Source organism: Erinaceus europaeus, chromosome 21 (assembly GCF_950295315.1).
Source record: "Erinaceus europaeus chromosome 21, mEriEur2.1, whole genome shotgun sequence".
Classification (NCBI taxonomy): Eukaryota; Metazoa; Chordata; class Mammalia; order Eulipotyphla; family Erinaceidae; genus Erinaceus; species Erinaceus europaeus.
The window spans coordinates 20,880,105-20,905,826 of NC_080182.1; the positions used below are offsets into that span (position 1 = coordinate 20,880,105).

The following is a 25,722-nucleotide window of genomic DNA, read 5'->3' on the forward strand; positions in this document are numbered from 1 at the left end:
AATAGTTTCTAAGGGGAAATATTATTACATAAAGAAATTTTATGTTTAAAGGTGGGGGTAAATAGCATAAAACACGTGCCTGAGGCTCCAAAGTCCCAAATTCAATCCCCTGCACCACCGTAAGCCAGAGCTGACCAGTACTCTGAAAAAAAAAAGAAAGAAAGGAAGAAATTTTATGTTTATGTTAAAGTATTGATGATTTGTTGATAACCAGACTAAGGTTTCTTTGGAGAGTTTTTTCTTTTTAAGTTCTTTTTTTTTTTTTTTTAAGTTTTCAGGTTTTTTTAGCCATCCTCAGGTAGTTCAAGATTTTCTTAACAGGATAGTGTACTTTTCCTTAGTGATACTTAAGTTGATACTCTGATTTACAAGAAATATTTTTGGTCTTCCTGGCTCACAGTTCCAAAAGCCTTGAAATTTCTCAAGGGTTGAGAACGGTCTCTGGTTATGAAGCTCTTGGAAAACACCTGAGGATAGAGGCTAGGGAAAATAGAGCGATGGGGGTTTAACTACCATCCCCACCTTCCGACGTCCACAGGCAATAGTTGAGCTTGTGTTGAGTTCAGTTGCCAGTGACTGTGCCTGTGTAATGAAGCTTCCATAGAAAACCCCAAGAAGAGGGGAACTTTAGAGAACTTCTGGGCTGGTGAATACATGGAGATAGTAGGGGGGGTAGTGTACTTGGAGAGCATAAGGAGGCTCTTTACTCCCTAGCTTGTCCTGCACATCTCTGCCGCCTGAGTTAGTTCCTCTGGATTAAATCTGTTTTCTCAGTTGGGCCACCTGACTTCTGTAAGACTAAAGAGGAGGGCATTCTGGGAACCTTTAACCAGTCTTTGGCTGGTCAAAAGCACAAGTTAACAACCATGATTAGGAGCTAACTTCAGAAGTGGAGATCAATTTTTAGAGAACCCTTACTGAATGGAATCTTAGAGAATCCTTACTGAGTGGAATCTTATATTATCTCCAAGTAGAATCAGACCAGAGGTGAAGCGCCTCTCTCTTTCTCTCTCCCTCTTTCTCTCTCTTCCTCTCTCTCTCTCATCAGATCCAGGAAGCCCTGTTACTCTCAGATCTACAAAAGAATTCAAATGAGTTTGGTTTGTAGCTTAAGTTAAAGGATCTTCTTCGTTTCCATAGATAGATGGAGAGATTAATACTACTGCACCATGAGTTGTGTAGTGATGTTGAAGGTTAATAAAAAAAAAAAAGCCTATTGTGTTTTCTGTACTGTTTATAAAATTACAGCATAGTAATGCATAATTAATTATTTTTGTGTGCTTTCTCCTGGTCTTTACTGTTCTAGGATCACTTTTTCAAGAGAGAAAAAAAAAAAATGAAGCCATAGCACCAAAGCTTTCTTCAGTGTAGAGGGGGCATGGCTTGAACCCAGTTTGTGCACATCGCAAAGCAATACAGCATCCAAGTGAGCTATTTTGCCAGGCCTGCATAACTAATTTCTAAAATTCCAGAATATGCATTACTTAAATTATTGCTGCTTAGATTAGTAGAATGAAACTGGCTTTACGAATGAAACCGGCTTTAATGATGTGACTTCGGCTTTAATGATGTGACTTCACTTGCTACAACTTTGTTACTTCATAGTCCTCCCTCCTGTTATCCCTCCTTCCTCCCCTCCTTTATGTAGAAGGTACGAAACAACAGATTAGGGGGAGAGTTCTTGTGCATATGCACAGACCCCCTCCATGCCTTTTCTTAAAGCACCAGTAAAGCCTATAAAGGAGACCATGTATTTAAGATTTCATAATTAAATTATCATACCATTTTACTTGTGTAGTCCACAGGAAAAAAATGAAGTATAGAATTGGAAGGCAGCAGTCTTGTAGTTTTTATTTTCTTTGAAAATGATTTAAATGTTTATATAAGCACATGAAAAGAAATACGTTCTATAAAGGTTCTTACTACTGGTGAGGTGTTCAGTTTTTGTCTTTAATTTTTGTTTTCTTGTATGCTGAAATTTAACACTCTGAAAAGCAAATAGAACCAGTGTACAGTAACAACTAATTTAAAAATGAAAACCCATGCTACCATCACCGAGGTCAAGAAACAGAATATCACAACCACCTCAGGAACCCACGTGTGTGCTTTCTTAGTCCCCTCCCCCCATAGAACGTCCATCCTTGCTTTTCTTCTAAGTTGGTACAATTCTTTTTGCATTTTTTAATTACTTAGTTCTACCTGTTTTAAAATTTTAGACAAATATTCTTGTGAATTTTATAACTTTTTGTCCTTTGACTCAGCATTGTTTTTAAGATTCATATTAATTGGTCAGCAGATTGTTGAGAGTGTGTGGGTAGTAAGGTTCAGCAATAAATTAACTAGTAGTCTTACCTGATGGCAGTTTTTTTTTCCCCCTGCCATTTTGCTGTAGGGAATGCCTATAAGAAAACAAAAACTTATTTATTTTTGAGATAGGAAATTATCTTAAAATTGAGTTGTTGAACTGCAATCAAACTTGTCTTCAGATAATTGACAGCTTTTTATTGTTTGATTTTGCCCAGTGGGGCTCAGTGCCTGGCATGATTCCATCACTCCTGGTTGGGGGCCTCCCTTTCTTGAGAGAACCAGAGAGAGAAATAAGGGGGCACATGCAGTACTCCTCCACCACTCATGAAGTTTCCCCTCTGTAGGTAGGGACTGGGGACTTGAACCAAGTTCTCCATCATGGTAACAGTTGTGCTCTACCCAGTATGGCACCATCTGACCCCCATTAGCTTGTTTTTAAACTTCTCATCTCTCAAGAAGCTGCTTCATTGATAATCTAGTCTGTTTTAACTTAATCCCAGTTCCTTTAACTGGGATATAACTTTAACTCTTAAAGTATATTCTGCTTCCCTTCCTTATTTCATTCCTATATCTTTCAAACTGTCTTCAGGAGAAAGAAAACATCTTTAAAGCAAAGTGAAGGTCACTGTTTGTTCTGGCAACCAAACAGGGCTGGGTCCTCTCTGCTATTGGGCTTTGAACCTTGGTCCTTGGAATGTGGTGACTTGAGCTTCCCTGGGGGCACCACCACCTGGTTCCAATTGACAACTTTTTAGATGCGTTTGTTTTTAGTTGCTTGGAGCCTCTGTGCTCTAGACCAACTTTTTCAGATAGAGATAAAAATGGGGAGAAGAGGATTGGAGGTACCTGGGGGAAGAAACTATAGCACCGAAGCTCCACCCAGGTTGAGATGGGGCTGCCTTGAACCTGGTCGCCTATGTCACAAAACAGCCACCCTCCTAGGTGAGATCTTGCTGACTATAGATAGCAGACAACTTTTAAAAAAGTACTGAAAACCCAGTTTACTAAATTACAAACTTTCAACCAACTGAACTGTAAGGAGGGGATGGAGGAGAGGCATCAAACAGTAAATGTAAAATAACTACTTTCTAAACTGACTTCTTCCATGTGTCTGTTTTGATGTATAAATTTACATAAGAAAGGAAACAGTTGTAATTCTTGAAAGAAGTAAATATGATATTGGGTGGAATCAGAGTTAATTCAGGAAAAGTTAGCAATGAAATGTTAGCACAAACTTACTGACCCTAGGATGTGTGTGGTTCTTGTTTGTGTAGCTGTCATAGAATCATGAACATCTTGCATTTCTGTTATTTCCCACGTTTTCTTCTTCCCAGCCTCCACAGCTATCACTTGTGCTTTTTCCCCATATCTTTATTTCCTTTGTAGCTAGCTGTCTTGGTCTTTAGGAAAAATGGGAGAGGAGTGATAGTAATATGCAACTATCAGAAGTTGTCTCAGGAGATAAAGTTTTCAGTATTAAAGAAAAGGTCATGGATCTTTGTGTAGAAACTTGAAATCCACCAGGATGTAAGAATTTGGAGTTTGCCTTGGGAAGGACTTAGGGATATTTTACATATTAGTTTCTTCTTGTTTAGTTGGACAGCAGTGAAACTGTAAGCTGCTTGCATTCTCTAGTTCTCAAATTTATATTTGTTGGCCAGAATGATTTTGATAGAATTGGATATTTTCTGGTTAACTTTTCATAATGAATAGCTAACAGTTAATTTCTTTTATGATAGTTAACATAATTTTCATTGTTGAGGGTAAGTTTAAACTTAGGGCTACCTTTCTTCAAGGAGGCTTTATTTTTTCTTGGCTTAAGTTTGTGAAAAGGGGGTTGGGGGCATTCTGGTGCTGCACCTATTTGAGCACACATGTTACCATGTCTGGGGACTTGGGTTCAAGCCCCTGCTTCCTACTTGGAGTGGGGAAGCTTCATGAAGTGTGAAGCAGGGCTGCTTCTTCCTTCACAATTACACTGTCAAAGGAAAAAATGGAAGAAAAAAAAATGACTGCTGGGAGTTGTGAGTTCATTTACAGGCACCAGACCACAAGGATAACTGTGGTGGCAGTAAAAAAAAAATAATAATAATGCTATGATGATGAGGTGCTCATTTGATTTTAATAAATAGTAATAACTTATTGTTACTGTTATTAGAGACAGAGGCTTATTTAAGCAGTAATATCATTTCTAATTTTCCTAGGATATCAGGTGTGGTATGGAAACATAGTGAATGTTCTGTCAATATTGACACTGAATATTCATTATCTTTAGTGATAACTATAGTGTATGTTTTGGTTATTAGTGATTCGGAAGTCTTTATCGTGCAGTACCATAATAAACTCCAGATTAGTCTCTGATCAGTAGAAGTGTATGTGCAGTTGTGATAATTGTGATTTCAGTAAATGTGCATTTTGTTTCAGCCCCATTTCTGGTACGAAGCTCCATTTGAAATTGTCTTACGAGTTAGGAGAGGTTAAAAACAAAGAAAAGTCTTGTTATATTAATGAGGACTTTGTGGAAACCTCTGGGTCACCTGAGATAGGCTCGCCAGTGGGAACAGTCATGTGATTGATGAGAGGGCTGCAGCTTTCACACTCACCCCTTGATGTTCAGGGAGTGTAGAATGGGCTAGAGGCTGACTCACCATGCCCAATCCTTTAATCAATCAAAGCCTCTATAGTGGAGGCTTCCTATAAGCCTGGATGGACAGTGTTGAGTTTTGATTGCTGGACATGAACGTTCAGGAGTTGGCATGTTGAAAAGGGTTTGGAAACTCTGATCTCCCTCTACATACTTAATAGTTCTAGGCATCTCTTTAATATAGTTGGCTCTGAGTCCCACCCTTTTATAATAAACTGGTGTGGCTTTAATTTTTATTGAAAAATAGTAGCAGATGGAGCAACAGTGATCCTTAAGAAGTATCAATAAATGTGTGCATCAGTGATTGCCCTCTTCAAACTCACTAGTTAAGGAACATTGAACAAAAGACAGACTAATATAAAAAAACATGCAAGAAATTTCGTCAACTTTTGAGGTGATAAATGCTGGGGGAAAAAAAAACATGTCAGCAACAGATGTAAAATTTAAAAGCTGGCTTTGTTTTGAGAAAAATGTTTCAGGGCTATGATAGAGCTTTACCACTCGTAAAGCTTTCCCACTATAGGTGGGGACCGGGGGCTTGAACCTGGGTCCTTGTGCACTGTAACATCTGTGCTCAACCGGGTGTGCCACCACCCGGTTCCTCTGCTTATTTCTAATTAAGATGGAAGTTAATATTTTTAGAAGCTATCACAATAGTATCTGATCTTCTTTTAGTATAGATTGAACACTAACAAAATAACTGGCCATACTATTTAACTATATACTATATTCCTTGTAATCATAGCAATGGCCTCTTGAGTTCTAAAACTTGCAGACTGTAATGATCTCACAAGGTGGTTTTTTTTTTAAATATTTATTTTATTTATTTATTCCCTTTTGTTGCCCTTGTTGTTTTTTATTGTTGTAATTATTATTGTTGTTGTCATTGTTGGATAGGACAGAGAGAAATGGAGAGAGGAGGGGAAGACAGAGAGGAGGAGAGAAAGATAGACACCTGCAGACCTGCTTCACTGCCTGTGAAGCGACTCCCCTGCAGGTGGGGAGCCGGGGTTCGAACCGGGATCCTTATGCCGGTATTTGTGCTTTGCGCCACCTGCGCTTAGCCCGCTGCACTACAGCCCGACTCCCTCACAAGGTGTTTTTACTATTTAAAGTGTGTGCTGGAAAAATTAATCTCGGGGTTGGGAGGTGGTGCATCAAGCTGAGCACACATTGCACAAAGACTCGGTTTAGGGCTGCAGATGTCTCTTTCTCGCTCTCCTCCCTCTCTGTCCCTTCTTTCCCTCTCACTTTCTTTGTATCTGTTGAATAAATGATAAAACATTTTTAAAAGTCGGGCCAGGGGCTTCATACATGTGTGACACTGCTGAACTTCCTTTCCAAGTCAATTTGTATATTTTGGGGGAGATAGAACGAGAGCATTGCCTTACCATCCAGTAGCATTAACTGGTGACTTCCATGTTGCTGAAATTGATTTAAATAGTCTTCTCTCTCTCCCTGATGCCACAGAGGAGTAGCAGGATCTGCATTTCAATTTTCTGTGTGAAGAGAAAAGCTTTATTTCATAAAAGAGCTGGGGTAGTCCCCCATTGTCCTGACATTTACCAGCTTGGCAAGTTTTTAAAATTTGGCCAGGTGGGAAAGTGACTGGGAGGTCTTGACCCAGATCTCTCATCTCAGGATGCTGCTTTTCTCCTTGTCAGGGACCTTGGCATTTCCCTAAGAAATGTACCCCAAGTTGCTCAGTTTCAATATGGAGTCTTGAGGATCTAACCCAGGGCTGTTTTGCCCACTGAGCCGTCTCTTGATCCCTCATGTAATTACTTTTTTTATGTAACGGAGCCAGCAGCACAATACTCCATGAAATATTGCTGTTAAATCAAAGGCTTCCCTGTTTGCAGGCGTGTGCTCTACCACTGGGCCACCTTCCCTGCATCTCTAGTCTAGTCATTGTGCCCTCCTCATAATGGCTTTTAATTTTTTTTTTTTGGAGTGAGTGTGTGTGTTTGTGTGTGTGTGTTTTGTTTGTTTTTGTCACTTTTTTATTTGATCAGGGCTTCACTGCTCCAGGCTGATGTTTTAAAATATTTGAATATTTAAAAGTCACTCCATTAGAAAGGTTATTTTTGTTCAAGTCTTTGCTAAAATAATTTACTTCATTTGAATAAAGTATAAAATAGCCTTTAGAAGAAGGGAAAGATTTTTCTTTTGAAATAAAGTGTACAAACTAATAATCTTGAAGTATTTGATGTGATAACTTGGACATGTGTCACTATATTGGACATGCAATTCGCTTATACCCATGCACAGTTTTGCTACTTGATACCTCTGAAACTGGTGTACTATGGCACAAAAACTATGCCAGTTTCATCTCCTTGTTTCTTCTCTGAAGCTTAGCTTTAGTTTACCTCAGCATTAGAAAAACATAGCAAGTTTCATTTAGCATTGTCTCCCAGATTAGGAAAAGAAAATTACATTTCTTTTCCTTTTTTTTTATTTTTACAGATTTACTTTATTACATATGAAAGGGTTTCACAAAGGCAGAGATAAGACACACATCACACCACCACCACTGGTTGGTACATGCATAGCCAGGGATTGAATCAAGAACCTCAGGCTTGAAATGATGTACAGTGTTCTTCCGCTAAGCTACCTCCCCAGTCGTGCCGCCTACTGATAACTTTCACTTTGGAGCTTTAAATAATGGTGATATTTTACATGCAACATTTGACTTGTATTTATTTATACATTTGGTAGTTGACATGCAAACAGGTTCCCAGTTTTTCCTTTTATGGAAAATACTGCCATGCACATTGAAATAGATACTCCCTGATGTTTACACCTGAAGATTTCAACATGAGTTTTTAATTACAAACGTGTAACACACTACCCCAAAAGTTAGTGATGAACATGTCACAGTTCTGTGGGTTGTGTAGGAAGTTCTGCTTTTTGGTGTCAGCTGTAGAGTGAGGATGATTGCAGTTAACTGTAGGCTTAACAGGCTGCGGTCAGCAGGCCCAGCAAAGATAGACAGATTAGAATCATCTAGAGTCTTGATTAGGTCTTCAACTAAAGCTGTTGGCTTCTTCAGTGATTGTTAGTATGCCTCATAGCATGACTTCTGGGTTCCAAGAAAACACACAGACACCAAGAGAAAGGAAGCTTCCAGGCCAGTTAAGGGCTAGACTTTGAATTATAAGTGCCACCCTGTTGTTGAAAATAGTCCTATGCCAATACTAAGTCTGGGTTGATTTTTGTTGCAATTTTTTTGCAGATTGTGACTTTTTTTTTAGCTTTTAAGCAGTCCTGTTACTGCCTCCTGGGTGATATTGTATGCAATTAAGAAATGGCAGGGGTGGGCTGCCAACTTGGTACTTTGTCATGTACATGACAAAAAGGTTCAAGCCTGGCCCCTCACCACACTAGAGGAAGCTTTGGTACTGTGGTATCTTTGCCTCTTCTGTCTTGGCCTCTGTCCCTTTCTCTTAAGTAAGGTCATAATCTCCATTGTAGATGCTATTATTATTATTTTTTAATATTTACTTATTTCCTTTTTGTTGCCCTTAGTTGTTTTATTGTTGTTGTAGTTACTGTTGTTGTTACTGATGTTGTCATTGTTGGAGAGGACAGAGAGAAATGGAGAGAGGAGGGGAAGACAGAGAGGGAGAAAAAGATAGACACCTGCCGACCTGCTTCAGAACCACTTGTGAAGCGACTCCCCTGCAGGTGGGGAGCCGGGTATTATTATTATTATTATTACTATTTTATTGGCACCAGTGTCCTGCACATATACTGTACCACTGTTTACTAAACTTCTCCAGACCATTTTTCTCATTCTTCTAATTTGAGTTCCATCATTCATGGCATGTCCTCCCCACACCCCACCTCACACTATCACTAGTGCACCCCACTCTGATTTCTGTGGTTTGGTTCATTTCCTGATAATAAGTGATTTTCATGTTCCTGTGTCTGTGTGTCTTTGGAGAAGTGTATTGTTTTGCCCACTTTTTTTTTTTTTTTCAGTGAAGTGGTTTGTGAGTTCTTTTAGATATTAGCCTTTAGTTACATGTAAGTTGTGCAAATATTTGCTCCTATTCAGTAGGATGTCTTTTCATTTTAATGATTGTTTCTTTCATTGTGTAAAAACTTGAAGTTGGGGGGCTGGGCTAAGCAGCGGGTTAAGCGCACATGGTGCAAAGCACAAGGAACTACATAAGGATCCGTTTTGAGCCCCCAGCTCCCCACCTGCAGGGGGGTCACTTCACGAGCATTGAAGCAGGTCTGCAGCTGTCTGTCTTTCTCTCCCCCTCTCTGTCTTCCCATCCTCTCTCAATTTCTCTCTGTCCTACCCAACAACACCCATGACAACAATAACCACAATAAGGGCAGCAAAATGGGAAAAATAGCCTCCGGGAGCAGTGGATTCCGGAGCCCCAGCGATAACCCTGGAGGCCAAGAAACTTGAAGTTGACTGAGGAATATTTTTCTGATACTGTGCCACACTGTATGACTGAGCCTTTCTGTTTTATTCTTTGTTGCTCCAGATTTTTATACTTTTTCTGTCATATAAGAATTACTTACAAATGACCCTGGAGATGGCACAGTGACTAGAGCATTTGACTTAAGAGCATGGGGTCCCAAGTTGGGTACCTAGCATAGCATGTGCCAGAGATTGCCCTAGATTGTTCTTATGTTAATAATATATTTTTTAAAAATAATAATTAATTGGGAGCAGGTGGTGGTTGAACAAATGTTACCATGGTCAAGGACTGAGGTTTGATTCCCTGTCACCCATCTGATGCAGGGTGGAAGCTTCATAAGCAGTAAAGCAGGCCTGTAGGTATCTGTTATCTCCTTCACCTCCTCTCAGTTTCTTTCTATCAAATAAAATAGGAACAGAAAATGGGCACTGGGGGTGGTAGATTTGTTGTGCAGGCACCTAGCCCCAGCAATAGCCCTGGTGACAATAAAAATAAAAAGAAAGCTTCCTGGAACCAGCCAGTGGCGCACCTGGTTAAGCGCACACATTACAGTGCACAGGGACACAGATTCAAAGCCCCTGGTCCCCACCTGCAGGGGGAAAGCTTAGTGAGTGTGAAGCAGGACTGCAGGTATCTCCCTGTCTCTCTCCCTATCTCCTACTCCCCTCTCAATTTCTCTCTCTCTATTCAATAATAAATAAAGATTAACAATTTTAAGTTTCCCTTTTTCAAGAAGCAAGCTAAATATCTGCTACAATGTGATTCAGCTATCCCTTGATAAAGTGTAGGTGTCAAATAATTTGGCACAAATTGTAATGCTAGATTCCAGTTGAGCATAATAAAACAACATTTGCAAAAGGGAAAAAGATTAAACCCACATTTAGTAAGTACATTTGTAATATTTGTAATTTTCAGATATACATTTGTTTTTTTTTTTTTTAGCCTCCAGGGTTATTGCTGGGGCTAGGTGCCTGCACCATGAATACACTACTCCTGGAGTTTCCCCCCCCCCCCTTTCCTTTTGTTGCCCTTGTTTTATTGTTGTTATGGTTATTATTATTGTTCTTATGAATGTCGTTGTTGTTGGACAGGACAGAGAAAAATGGAGAGAGGAGGGGAAGACAAGGGAGGTGGAGAAAGATAGACACACCTGCAGACCTGCTTCACCACTTGTGAAGCGACCCCCCTTGCAGGTGGGGAGCTGGGGGCTCGAACCGGGATCCTTATGCCGGTCCTTGCGCTTCACGCCATGTGCGCTTAACCCACAGTGCTACCACCCAACCCCCAGATATGTATGTTTTAAGAGTATACCAAAACATGCTAACCTGAGAAATCCAAAGTATACTGTTTCATATAAATGAATTTAGAGATATGAACAGTGCTAAGACTCAGTTCAGCACTATCACCACTTCCTTTCAAAATCAAAACCAATTTACTTTGTTTTCATTAAGTATGTATGCAAAATGAGGAGGGGGATTGAAATGATGCAAATTGAATCATATCTTGTTTCTCTGCAAGGTAGAATGAACTTTTTACTGAGAAGAGAACATAAACTGGGCTAGGGAGACAGCGTAATGGTTATACAAAAGATTTCATGCCAGGTTGAATCCTCAGACCACCATAAGTCAGGGATGTGCAGGACTCTGGTGTCTCTCTGCATGTATCTTTCTCTTATATCTTTCTTAAATAATTGTTACTTAAAAAATTTTTTTTACATTGCTTGCTAACACATCTTCAGAACATTTATACAAGTACTTCAAAACAAAATAACAGATACTAAATTTGGAGAAATGCTTGTATCATCCTTCATACTGACTTACACGTTAGCTTAAGTGTTGAGTTCTTCACTAAATTATTGATTTTATTGAATCTGGTGTTAACATATTTAATTTAGGAATAACTATAGTTTTTTATTCAGTGTTCCATGGAGTGCAGATTGTGAAAGTCTAGTTGCTTTGTTTATAATGTATAAACAGAAATATTTATATTCCAGTGGGAGTTTATGCATTTAAGAACAAAACAAACCAGTATCTACTGATATGCCCCTCCATCTTTGTGACCAAGAGTTATGGCCGTCAACTTTGAAGTATTTAGTAATTTTTCATATTTTAACATAGCACTATTAGCTAATGAATAGCCTTCCCATAGTATTGAAATACCCAGAAGAGGTGAATATACAAAACTGCTTATTTTAAATGATTGTTTTATTATAGTTTATCCCTAGTAGAGTATCCAAATGAGAACCTAGCCTTGGTGACAAGCCCCTTCCATATTCATGAGTGATTTAACAAGTCTTAGAAAAATTGTAAGATTTCAGGGGTATAATTTCACAACCCTACATGGTCAATGCAAGTCATTACACCCCCTCACCAAAGCTGCCACACCTCCATAAGCATCATAGTTCTAACAAAGTTCAGGGAACAGTTTGGCCACTATTATCTATCTATGTGTCTGTCTGTCTGTCTATTTATCTACAAGGTCTGTTTAGTAGTTGTTGGTGACAATAGAATTGCAGTCTTTTAAGTTCTAAGAATGGGACTCAAGTGATCTGTGCTTGAACCCCTGACCTGTGAAACCACAAAGTAATGTATGCTTTTGAAACCATGGAGTTTGTTGTAGTTTAGTGAAAATGTATCAGTAGATTATCAGTGAGGACCTAGAGCTCACTGGGTAGAACCTACACTTATGAGGACCCAAATGTGAGCCCAAAGCAACCACCGGGAAACACTGTGGGGGCACTGGGTGGAGAGGGTTTCATGAGTCATGGGGTGGTGTTATGGCGTCTCTCCTCTTTTTTCTCTTCCTCTATCTGGAAGGGGGAAAAAATTACACCAGGCATAAAACCAACCAAACAAAAGAACTTTTCATATGCGTTCTGCTCACGTCTGAATGTTACCTATATGCTGACTACTGTGCATTCAGTGGTGTGAGCACAGATTGGTAAAATTTCAGTCTGTTGGGTAAAAGATGACAAATTCTGGGAAGGTACATAATACAAGTCATATAATTGAGTACTTAATTAAAAACTATTCTCTTTTTAGGTCAGAGCAACTTCTGGAAACATACATGGAGTGCTGTCTCATTTTAAAATTCTTGCTAACACAAAAGTTGATCGGACTGTTTTCTACTAATATTATGAAAATAGTCTGTTTGCATTTCCTAGCTTTTGCACTTATACTTCTTTCTAGAACAGTTCTCTTTTTTAAAGGAATCATAACAGGATTTCATAATTTATAGTAATTGGTGACACATGGGTTCATTTTCTCATCTCCTGTGATAGTTGTCTGCAAGACCATTTCTACTCTGACTTCTTGCTTAGCAGTTTAATCAGGTTTAGATCAGATGTCTATTGTAGAAGTCTATGAGAATTTTTTTTTTTTATTTAAAGAATAGCTCTATCCTATTTGTTAATATCTCTGGCACTCGCCACAGTGCAGGTAGGCCCTTAAAAAGCAACCTTGGTTTACTTGATGGAGAGGAAGCAGAACAGGCATGCAGTACTACTGGGATTGTAAATGTTACAAATATTCTGGAGAAATGCTTACTATTTAAAAAAATGTGCATGCTCTGTACTCTAGGAATGGAACGATTAAAGACTTAAAGAAATGAAAACACATGTCTTTTTAAAATACCCACAGGAATGGCAATTCATTATACATATACATATACATATACATATACATATACAGCCAGAGAATGATAAATTATTGCTAAACTGGAAATAGCTCACAAGTGCTTCACTAAGAGAATGGGAGAATTCATAAAGTGGTATACTACTCAGCAGTAAAACGGGAACAGACTGATGTTATAGGAATAAACCTCAGACGTGTCATGTGAAAAGCCAGACACTTGGAGAAAATTGATTGCATAGTCAATTTATATGAAATCTGAGATCATGAAAGAACTGAGAAAGTATTTAAGTGTGGAACAAGTGACTAGGCGGGTGCCGGAGGGGATTTTCAGGGGTAATGGCTTGGGATGATAGCTATGGCTGATGGTATGCTTATAATTGCCAGCTCATCGAATCTGTATGTAGGATTGAGTATTTTATATTTTAATTTTTTTACTGCTACTAGTGTGTTAGCACTGGGACGTGGTGGCTGCACAGCAAATACTCTCTTCCCAGTAGCTATTTTTCCTTTTTTTTTTTTTATAATAGGGTTTTCCTTTAAAAATATATTTATTATATAGAGACAGACAGAAATAGATGGGGGTAAGGGGGAAAAGATAGCGAGAGAGAGCTACCCACAGGACTTCTTCACTGGTCATGAAGCTTTCCAACAGGCGGAGACAATGGGGGCTTGAACCTTGAATTTTTGCACACAGTAACCTCCCTCCCCTCCCCTTTATTTTCTTTTATTTGATAGGATAGATAGAAATTGAGAGGGAACTGGGTTTTAGGGAGAGACAGAAAAACACCTGCAGCAACTGCTTCACCACAAGTGAAACTTCAGATTAGATATATTTTAAGGCATATATTTCATATTAAAGAAAAATGAGTTACACATCCTTTAGGACTTTATGTGTTTTCCCCTCTGTGTATTTGCTTCTTGTCTGTTCTTCCTATACAATTGTTAAAAAAAAAAAAAAAAAAGTAAATTTGACTTTTTGGTTCTTAGAATTCTGTATTTGTAAACATACCAGGGACTGTTGGTTCTGAGTGAAGAGCTGTTTGTGAACCCTAAGTTATTCATAAGTTTATATCCATGTTCTGTTACTGCATTCTCAAGACCAATATTTGCACTGTTACAGAATCTTAGATTCAGTGTTTTCCTTTATGTAGCTTCTAGCTTTCTTTTTTCCAAGGATGCACAAAAGACATCTGTTTAAGTGTTGATAGAGTAATCTTGCTCCAACTACAGATTTTCCAACCACATTTTGAAGATAGCACTGTGCTATATTTGTTTACTTAAATTTACTTAAAATATAAAAAGTCAAATCTTATAAATTTGTATTTTATTCCTTTTAAATAAAGTGAAACCTGAATGACTATGTACTTTTCCCAGGATCACCTTTTTCTTTTTTACTTTTTTTTTTAAGGTGAGGCAAAATAAGAAAAGTCCAATTGTTTCTGTTTTCTGCTTTTTTTTTTTCCCCATCCAAAAAGCCCTAAAACACCATAGTAATTTGAGAAACTGTTAAATCACACTTTGCTTAAGAAATGCTATTTCATCTGGTGGTTATTTATTTTTTTTTCTTGATGAAAATAATATTAATGTTGGTTGGTTCAGAAACTTGGAAATTAGTATAGTTTTTGAGTTCCCAATTGTCTCAGTAGATCACAGGCAGTTCCCCCCCCCCCCTTAACTATTAAAGTAACACAGAGTGGTTTTGTCTTTGTTTTGTGTGTGTGTGTGTGTGTTAGAAATATGCCATTCTATTCTGACTTCTGTGTTAGGCATCTTTTAAAAATAAGTTCAGGGGGCTGGGTGGTGGCATCCTGAGTTTAGCACACCCATTGCCATGCATAAGAACCTAGCTTCAAGCTCAGTCCCTCACCTTTTGGGGTGGGAAGGGGAGCATGAGCTTAACAAGTAGTGAAGCAGTGCTGCAAGTATGTTGTTTTTCTCTTCTCTCAATTTCTCTCTGTCCTATAAATTAATTAATTCATTAAAATGCATTTAAATTCTTGCAAAAATATTTTGCATACTCTTGAAGCTTTCATATTCTCTTTAGACTCTCAGAGACCCTACAGAGAATTTAAAGCTTAGCCTCTCCCTGTTTCCAGTTAAGTTTTTTCATTGCCAGTTGATGCTTTTGCTAACTTCTCAAGAACAGTTAACCCTAAAAGCCAATTAAAAATCTCTGTATTGAGCATTTCTTTGTATTTAACCTTTGAAAATACTTGTCTGTTTTTCCTCTTGTCTTTACTATTACTTTACTACTTTTTTCTCTGTTTCCCCTTTTCATTTTAGTTGTAAAACTAACTCAGATTTACTGATTTCCACTGATGGTCTCTTTTCTTTGTCCAAATCACTCTAAACATAGGAGTAAGAATTCTTGGGACCAGGTGGTAGCTCACCTGGTAGAATGCACACATTATCATGTGTGAGGACCCAGACTAAAGCTCCAGTCCTTTCCTGCAGTGGGGAAGCTTCACTAGTAGTAGAACAGTGCAGTAGGTTCCTCGATCCCTTCCTGTATTGAGAGAGAGAGAGAGAGAGAAAGAGAGGAAGAGAGAGAGAGTAGAAAAAGGGGAAGGAGGCTAGTGAGAATGGCCCTCAGGAACAGTGGAGCTGTGGAGGTACCAAGCCCCTGGGTAACCCTGGTAGCCAAAGAGAGAATAACCATTCCTTCAGTGTGCCTGACATTTGTTTTATGGCCTTTGGTCAGAAATGCTTCCTAATTATAATGTTGCCAATTTTGTTAGAAGAGCAATATATACTTCTTGGCAAAATGTTTAGGAACATCAAAATGTTTAGGAAATCTGAAATTAACTGTGAACATAGTAGCCCATCTGCTATTAACATTCTACCCTGACTTTCCTATTTTTAATCTTTTGCCCTTAGGCTTGAGGTGATGCCTTGCTGTAAAGTTTTACAAAAAGATAAAATACCATGATTGCTGAAAAAACTGTTTACTAGGGTAAACTTATGGCTGTTATCAATATTTTTATATCTGCATGCTCTTTTAGTTTAGAAACATTGAGGGAGTCGGGTGGTAGAGCAGTGGGGTAAGCGCATGTGGTGCAAAGCACAAGGACTGGCAGTAAGGATCCAGGTTCCAGCCCCCAGCTCCCCACCTGCAGGGGAGTCGCTTCAGAAGCGGTGAAGCAGGTCTGCAGGTGTCTGTCTTCCCTTCCTCTCTGCATTTCTTTCTGTGCTATCCAACAACAACGACAACAGTAATAACTACAACAATAAACAAGGGCAACAAAAGGGAATAAATAAATAATTTTTAAAAAGAAGCATTGATAAACTTTCAAAACTTAATTTGACGAAATGATAGGTTATCTATCCTTTCTGTTGAGAGTTATATTATTAATGCTTCTCCTATTTGGCTTTATTGTTGGAAATGAAGTCATATTTAAAGTTTAAATGTATAGAACCTTGTGACATACTTTTTTTTTTTTTTCCTCATCAAAGCAGGAATCAGCTCTGGCTTGTGGTAGTGGCGATTGAACCTGAGACTTCAGAGCCTCAAGCATGAGAGTCTCTTTGCATAACCATTATGCTATCTACCCGACTCATGACATACTTTTGTATATTTCTATCTAGACTTAAATTTCTATGACTACAACTCTGTTATTTTTTTTTATCTTTCTATACTAGCTTTATTTTTATATATTTTTGTGGAACTAAAAGGTAGTAAATTAAGACATAGATCTTAGATTTTTTTTTCTTTATTAGGGATTAATGGTTTACAGTTAACAGTAAAATACAATAGTTTATGTATGTGTAACATTTCTGTTTTCCACATAACAATTTAACCCCCTCTAGGACCTCTGCCAACACGATCCCCAGGACCTGGACCATCTCCCCCTTCCTGTCTCTGTGTCCCCCCCCACCCCCCCCCACCCCGCATCTTAGAATTTTTAAAAGTATTGATTTTCCCTTTTATGGGTTTTTCACTACTTACCTGGACTCTGGTAAAGCAAATGCTTTTAGCACTAATGGTACCGTCAACATTCAAGTCTTTTAACAAATACTTATTATGTGATAACTGTATGAAAGGCACAGCTACAAGTATTTGGAACAGGGTCTCTGTGGTAATGGAGATTTTTCTTTGATGCCAAGTAAACATGTAAACAAACTGATGAAGATCATTTCAGTGATGAAGGCTGGTGTCTAGACTATGGCAGTTATAGATGTGGAAGTAAAAGAGGCCTTTTTGAGGTGACATTGGGGGTTAATATCAGAAATGACATGGAGTTAACTAGCCCTATGGAGATCTGAATTAGGGGCCAGGTGGTAAACACACACATTACAGTGTGCAAGGACACAGGTTCAAGCCCTTGGTCCCCACCCACAGGGGGAAAGCTTCACTAGCGGTGAAGCAGGGCTGCAGGCGTCTCTCTGACTCTCCCTTTCTATCTCCTCCTTTCTCATTTTCTCTTTGTCTCTATTAAAAAAAAAATCTGAGTTAAGAGCACTTCCTCCAAGCTTGCTGTGTTGAAGGAACAAAATAAGGCTTCCATAAGCTAGGGTATGGTGTTAAAGATGATAGAGACAGTGTTAGGACAGTGCTGTAGTTGTCATTGTGGAAGTTAGAGACACTTTTTCCCTCTTGTATTCTTTCTGATTCGTTTCTCTTTTCCCCCCATTTTAATCTTTCACTGCAGTCATTCGTGTTACAAAATACTGCTGTGGGGGTCTATCATACTTCTCTGCATCTATCTGAAAAAGTTGACCTGCAGTGGTGAAGCCTTGGTTATGACCAATAAATAAATAATAAAAGAATTGATCTTGGATCTGTATAAAAATGTAACAGTCAGCAGAATAGTTCTCTGGGTAGTGTCCTGCTTTGCCATGTGTGTCACCCAGGCTTGAGCCCAGTCCCCCCTGCATTGAAGGAAGCTTTAATGCTTTTTACTCTTTGCCTTTCTGTCTATGTATAGAGAGGGAGAGGGTGAGAGAACTGAAAAGGGACATTATTAGAGCAGGTTACTTGCTTTCAGTTATTTTAATGCTATGATAGGAAAAAGCAGTACAGCACCTTCCCCTGAAAGTATCAGAAAGCAATCCCAGCACTTCAAAACTTAATGTGTTTGTATATGTGTGATGATAGTGTTAAAAAAAAGCTTAATTAAGAAAAGATAAACTGGGTGCTAGGTGGTGGCGCACCTCCTTGAGCACACAAGCTACAATGTGCGAGGACCCAGGTTCAAGCCCCCAGTTCCCCTCTGCAGAGGGAAAAGCTTTGCAAGTGGTGAAGCAGTGTTAACAGGTCTCTCTCCACCCCCCCTTCCATCTCAATTTCTGGCTATCTCTATTCAATAAACAAAGATAATAAAAAATAAAGATAAAATGGGCTCTAATAATGTTCAATACTGTTTTTTTAGCTATAACTTTTTTATACTTTTTATTAAAAATTAAGTGGCACTTTTTCACCCTTGATTCAAACATTGTTTTATTGATAAAAATACTAGAAGTTATTCTGACAACATTTGTAAAAGATGGGTGATATAAAGTAGATTATTCAGAATATTTTTAAAAGATTTTAGTTATTATTAAGACAGGAAGAGCATTCTGGCCCATGTTGCATCCCTGGGATCAAACTTAAGATCTCATGCTTTAGAGTCCAGTGATTTAATCACAGCACCTCCTGGACTGTCTTATTATTTTAGTTAATAGTATTTTATCATTTGTGTTGTTTTTGGTGACTTCTAGTGTTTAATACATTATTTAGCTCATCTAGTTTTACTTGGAGGAAACCGATATGTATAAAAGTATATTATGAAATGTTCTGAAATAAAGTTACAAATACATGTTATGGTGCTCGTCTGTATAGTGAAGCCATATACCTGGGTACATAAATTCCATTATAATTACATACATGTGTGTGTGTTAACCTGTTTAAGTAGATTATGCACACAGATCAGATCATGGAAAATTTCAAACAAAACAGAATACTTCACTGTATAGTTCACCCAGGTGTAATACTTAGCAGCTTCTGGTCTACCTTGCTTTATAACACCTTTTCCCAGCTATGTAAAATTGAATATATAGATACAAATTGACCATACTAGAAAAGACTGTTTTTGTGTAGTGGCTTGAGTTTAATGAAGGATGAAATACAAGACAAACACTTAAGCCAGTGTTACTACTCATTACCTAAGTGCCTGAAGGGAAACTTGCATAACATTGAGCCTTATTGTGCTAGGAATTAAATGATAGCTCCAAGCATGCAAAAATTACTGATACAGCTATTGTACTACAAGGTGAATGAGAGAAGAGGTTCCAACATAATTATATTAAAGTGAAGTGGTGAAGGGTGAGTGCAGTCTTACAGAAGGCTTCTTCAAGAATGAACTTCAAATTTGAGGGGATTTCATGAAATAGAGTAAACAAAATGCATTCCTCTAGTGGGGCTCTATGCATGTGGGACAAAGGGCTGAAAAAAATGACACAAAATTGTTCACTGAGAAGAAAAACTAAGGGTTGATATATTTATTTCTTTAAATGGCTTGCTATAATGAAAGCCAGATGTTTGAACAGTCTGAATACTTTATATTGACTCAGACGCACACCCTGCATTGACAGTAAAAGAAATCGAAGGAGTGGTCTGGAGATGGCTCAGTGGATAAAAAGCCTTTGACTCTCAAGCATGAGGTCCAAGGTTCAGTCCCTGGCAGCACATGTGCCAGAGTAGTAATGCCTTATTCTTTCTATCATTCTTCCTGAATAAATAAATAAAATCTAAAAAAAGAAGAAGAAATTGATGTACTGGTTGGTGATGTACTAGATAGAGCACACACTTTGTCATTTTCAAAGGTCCCTGTTCAAGCCCCCAGTCCCCTCCCGTAGGGGTGAAGCTTCATAAGCAGTGGAGCAGTTCTCTTGTCTAGCACCCACTCCCAACACCTTCTGCCTCTTATCCTTTATCAAAGATGATATGGTGTGGTATGGTGCGTGCATATCTTTGGCAGCAAGGGCTTTGCTGTACCTCAGCTTTGAGCACTACTGTTTTCTGTTGAGGCTATTGGCTTCCAGGCTGATTAACTCTTTGGTGTTGGCACGGCATGGCACGGCACGGCACAGCAGGGCCCATCCCAGCTTGGCTAGCATCATTGCAACTATGGTGTGCAACTTCATGCTTGAGATTTGTTTGCTGAAACAATGACTTTATTGGCTCAATAAGTAAGGAAATGCTATCTGAACTTGTATTTCTGGTTATGTATTGCTGGAGAGTGAACCCAGGACCTTGTGCATGAGCAATAGCATTAAACCTCCACAGCCTTTTGTTGCTGTTGTCGGTGGTGGTGCCAGTGCCACTAGGTTATCTCCGGACTCCATATACTGCTCCACAGCTTCAAGTGGAATCTTTTTTTTTTTTTTTTAAAACAAGGGAAGAGACAGCAAGAGAAAAAATACTGTATGGGATTTATTTAAAGATCTAGCAATAAAGGAAGGTTGCATATTACTGGTACAAGGATAGCCATAAAGATCACATGAATTGAATTCAGAATCATCATGCACCTTTAATATATGATAAGACGTGGAACTGGAGAGCAAAGTAATTATTTCAGTAAATGATGGGGAAGAGAAAAAAAATTGAGTTTCTACTTCTAACTATGTAAGGGTTTAAGTAAATTCAAACTAAATTGAAGAAAATAAAAAAGAATTTCTTTGATATTGGGTTAGAAAATGGCTTTTCAAGTCAAAACACTAGTCTTATAGCAAAAGTGCGATAGCTCGTAAATGTATGAGTAATTTCTATTTAATACTTTGAGTAAAAAGATGTCACAAAGTAAGGGCAATTTATACACAAAGTAGCATCTGAGACACATGAACTTAAAGTTTGCAGGAAACTACAATTTACCTAAGAGATTTTTATTGGTCATTAAATAAATAAAATATTCAGCTTCAGAAGACCTCATGGAAATGCAAATCAAAGCTATGTGGAGATGTAAATACATTCACCACTGTTGGCAAAAATTAATCCTAAGAGTTGAAAAGTTATTAAGCAGCTCATATCTAGGGTGTCATTCATCTCTGTGCTGTTGTGTGTAACAGGAGTCTAAAAAGAAAATAGTAACTTAGAGAATTGAAAGTGTCAAGTGAAGTAAGAATGTGCTGCCCCTATTGTTTACTTCAAGGCATTAGATGGGAATATTTATAGTGGTTGGTTGAAAACTTGATAAGACAAAAGGATAGAAAAATGACAATTCAGCAGGAAGAATTTCTCTGAAAATCAGAATGAGTATGTAACAAACAAAGAGTCACAGAAATCTTTCTTACCCTGGGTGACTGATTTCTGGGGAAAAAATTAGACTAAATACATTCTACTTCTATTTCATTTTGTTTTTATTTTCTACTTCTTTATGGTTTAGTCTCTTTTGTTCTATCGTGACAGTTTTTAATATTAAAAAAACCTTAAATTAATTTTATAATTAGTCTTTATATTAGTAGTAGTAACTCTAGCTTCTAGGTATAATATACTATTTACTCATCGTAGCTCCCTTTATAGCAAAGGTACTGTTGTCACACCTCTTGAATGAAGTAGAATATGGAATATTAAGTCATTTACCTAACCAAGGTCACAAGTACCTGTCACCCTCATATTTACTATATGATAAAAAAGAGGCCTCTGGGGGGCCAGATAGTAATGCAGTGGGTTAAGCACACATGGCACGAAGCACAAGCATGGGCGTAAGGATCCTGGTTCGAGCTCCTGGCTCCCCACCTGCATGGGGTGGGGGGGTCGCTTCACAAGCAGTGAAGCAGGTCTGTAGATGTCTTGTTTCTCTCCCCCCTCTATCTCCCCCATCTCTCTCCATTTCTCTCTGTCCTATCTAACAAAAGCAACAATAACAACAACAAGGGCAACAAGAATGGGGGGAAAAATAGCCTCCGGGAGCAGTGGATTCATAGTGCAGGCACCGAGCCCCAGCAATAAATAACCCTGGAAGGAAAAATAAAAGCTTTTAAATTGCTTTCTTGCCATATCTCCTCATCTCCAATGATTTAGAGTTTGCTTTCATTATTTCTTTAATTTCATTTACCTAGTCTTTTTCTTTGATTTATTTTCTTCTTTAAAATCTCTTTATTGGGGTATTAATATTTTATAGTTGACAGTAAATACAATAGTTTGTACATACGTAAAAATTCCCAGTTTTCCCCATAACAATACAACCGATTTATTTCTTATTTTCATTTTCTTGTTTTCTAGTGCTTCAGTGTTTTTTTTCTTTCAATGATTTTGATGCTAGTATAATTATTATATACAATATACTGAGTCTTTACTGGAGTTGGAGACAATTATGTCCATAGTGCTTTTCCTATTTTGATACTGTCTGCTGTCATTGGTTTATAATCTGAGTCACTGACTTTTTTGACCACTTGGTGAATTCTATGCACCTCACACTTTTTTTTTTTTTTAGTTTTTTAACCCTTCTTTTACCTGAACATCACACAATGGCCAAATTTTAATTTGAGCGTTAATTGTTTTATTATTGTGGGTTTTTTAGGGGAGAAGGAAGATACTTTATTAGTTATTTCTGCTATTTGGGAAACTGCTATATGAGATTTATGTAGTCAGTTAAATGTAGACTTTTAAGGTATACTGTTACAAGTAAACTATTTTTAGGAAGCATAGTTTTATAATATTTCTATTTTTTTCCCTCTCCCCCCCCCCCCCCCAGGTTTAACTATAGATCAACACACCATCTTGCATCTCATGGGTTCTATGAATTTTTAAATTGGTTTGATGAAAGAGCATGGTATCCACTAGGAAGAATAGTAGGTGGTACTGTAAGTATACTAGCCGTTATTTGTGTTAATAGAACTTAAAGTTATTTGCATAAATTGATTGCTGTTGTACTTGAAAAGACTTTTGTAGTTTCTTGAGAACTTTGTATAGTTAGGAGTACACTTTTCAGTAGCCCAGTATTTAGTTTTTAATTTACTAGATCTCTTTCCTTGGTTCCCTCCACCCCTTCACCCACCTTAACTTGTTTTTTGTTTATCTCAGTTTCTCCACTGACAAGTAGTAGAGTCTGGGTTGAGAATCTGATCACAGCTTAGTTTGTGTGCTTTTGTTTTGTTCTATATCAACATGACTGGGAGAAAAATGGAAGTAAATAGGAATCAGATCATTTTTATTTCAGGTTCCAGTATACCCTAAATTACTCTAAATAATTGAATATTGCCTACAGTTCATGGGAAATATAGCCAGAAATTACTCTAAATAATTGAATATTGCCTAGAGTTCATCGGAAATATATCCAGAATATGCTGTAAGAGGAAATAATTTTATGATTTGTTATGTAAAGAGAAAGTGAAAGATAAGACTCCTTTTGGGAAAGAAACATTTTTAGGTTTTTTGTTTTAGTTTTTAATTCATCAGACAAATCAATTTTATTAAATTTCTGTATGAAAACATACTTTGGTTAGATTAATTAATTATACTCTTTAAATATATAATAAATATATAATTTCCATCTCACTTTCTTGAATTTAATGTTTTTATTGTCTTTCTAGTATACTTTGCTCAGTAGTTTTAGTTTTCACTATTTTAAAGCCATAAAGCTCCTAATTACTGGTTTAGCTGCATTTTCCAAGTTTTGACATGTAGTATTTTTATTATCACTAAAGTAAAAATATTTTAATTTCCATTGTAATATCCCTTGACTTATGTTATTTAGAATTTTAACTTTTAAACATAAAAATTTCTAGTGTTCTTTTTTCTTTATAGATTTTAAATTTTTTAATTATCTTTTGTTTATTTGATAGAGACAGCTAAAACTTGAGAGGAAAAGGGAAATAAAGAGGGAGAGAGACCGAGAGCCGCCTGCAGCCCCTGCCCTCTGCAGGTGGAGACTGGGGACTTGAACCTGGGTCCTTGTACATTGTAACGTGCACACAACCTGGTGCACCACCATGCAGCCTTATATTTTAAATATATTGTGATTGGAGAAAAAATTCTGCATCTTAGTTTTTTGCAATTTGAAACTTGATTTATGATCTAAAATGTAGCCAGCTTTTATAAATATTCTGTTTGGAAAAACCGTGTTCTCCTCAAAAGTTAAATGTTTTTTGCCTGGGTGTGTGTTCTTTCCCCCACCCCCCACTAAAAAAAATTAGTGATTTTTCTACAGTCCAGCCTTCACTTCCTTTCTAGGTCATAATCTAAACCTATTATAGCTTCTGAGTGGTCCCCCCCCCCTTCTCTCTCAGATAAGAGAAACATTGCCTGACTTCCTCTGGTGTTTTCCAGATTCATGCCCCCTTTCAATGGGGTATAAAAAGAAGATTCCTCCTTCAGGTCCTCATGGAATTGGGGTTCAGAACTCTCTGATCACCACCACCCCCTTTATTTACTCCTGGGAGTATAGACCAAAATTATTTTGGGGTTTCAGAAGGTGGGAGTTCTGGCTTCTGTTAATTGCTTTTCTTCTGGACATGGATGTGGACAGGTCAATCCGTACCCCAGTCTGCTTCTATCTTTCCCTAGTCGGGTAGGGCTCTGGAGAAGTGAGTTTCTGGGACACATTGGTGAGGTCATCTGCCCAGGAAGGTCAGGATGGAATCATAACAATTTATGTAACTTAGTGGCTAAAAGGCAGTAAGATATAAAGCAGGACAAAATGTTTAATAAACAGAAACCAAAAAAGTAGTAATAGAGCAGATGAGAAGACAGACCAGACTTTAGGGTGGAAAGAAACTGTGAAGTCTGCTTTAGGTATGTCCTTAGGGGCCTGTGACTTTAGTAATCTTTGCTTGAGTTTGATCATAGCTAACATGGAGCTGGACTAGAAATACTGTCTCGAAAGATGGTGTCAGAGTTGAAAATAGAACTAGAAGCCAAATTAGAGCAGAAGATAGCTCTTAAACTTGAAGAAAATATATAAACAGAACTGACTGTTTACCACATCGATCTCATCTAGGGGCCCATATATTCTCATATGTAGCCTATATAGCTTCTGAGTCCCCCTCAGTCTGAGTTTACAGTACCTGGTCACAACAGAGAGCATTTCGAGGCTGCACTCATTTCAGGTCCAGTCTTCTCAAGTGGCAGAGTAGGCTGACCCAGCCTCCCTTTGGAGAATGGGAAAGTCCCTACCATTGCTAGTTCATAGTTTGGGTATGATCCTGGAGAGGCCCACAAAAGGGTTTATGATGACATTTCTGATGGATGTGACCAGTGACGGTAGAGAGGGATCTGTTAGAAGTCTAGGTGGGACATCCTCTTATCTTTAGTGGAAATAGAGATAAAAATACAAGGAGGGTAGTTTTCAGTATATGATGATCTTCAGTTGAAATTAGAAAAGAATAATTGAGGTGCCTGGAAGATGGCCCAGAGGGTCAAGCCTTTGCCTTATATCAGGCCATATGTGAGGATTGTTTTCTGTTGCATTAGAGCAACATGGACAGCACATGGGGTTTAGGGACTCCATGGATTGTGGAAAAGTGCTCTGGCCAACCCACTTCTTCATTTCTCTCTAAAAGTAGAAAAAAAAAATAGGGCAGAAGCAGCCCGTCTTTCTGCAGTGTTCCACATGCTTAAGGCCCTAGATTTATTCTTGAGCAATACATAAAAAATTGTATTGAATGATAAGAAATGGGGGCCAGGTGGTGGCACACCTGGCTGAGCATGTGTTATAATGTGCAAGGACCCAGGTTCAAGTCCCCAGTCCCCACCTGCAGGGGGAAGGCTTTGCAAGTGGTA

The 25,722-nt window shown here is 38.1% G+C and overlaps 1 protein-coding gene across 2 annotated transcripts in view; it reads left to right on the top strand.

The window, feature by feature from the left end:
- STT3B (STT3 oligosaccharyltransferase complex catalytic subunit B) overlaps window positions 1–25,722 on the top strand; it is an 82,216-nt gene that overhangs the window by 4,965 nt on the left and 51,529 nt on the right. For both annotated transcript variants that reach the window (XM_007516848.3, XM_060180483.1), the window contains exon 2: window positions 22,697–22,805. In XM_007516848.3, coding sequence (XP_007516910.1) covers window positions 22,697–22,805 — 109 coding nt within the window. The remainder of the gene's footprint in view (window positions 1–22,696; window positions 22,806–25,722) is intronic.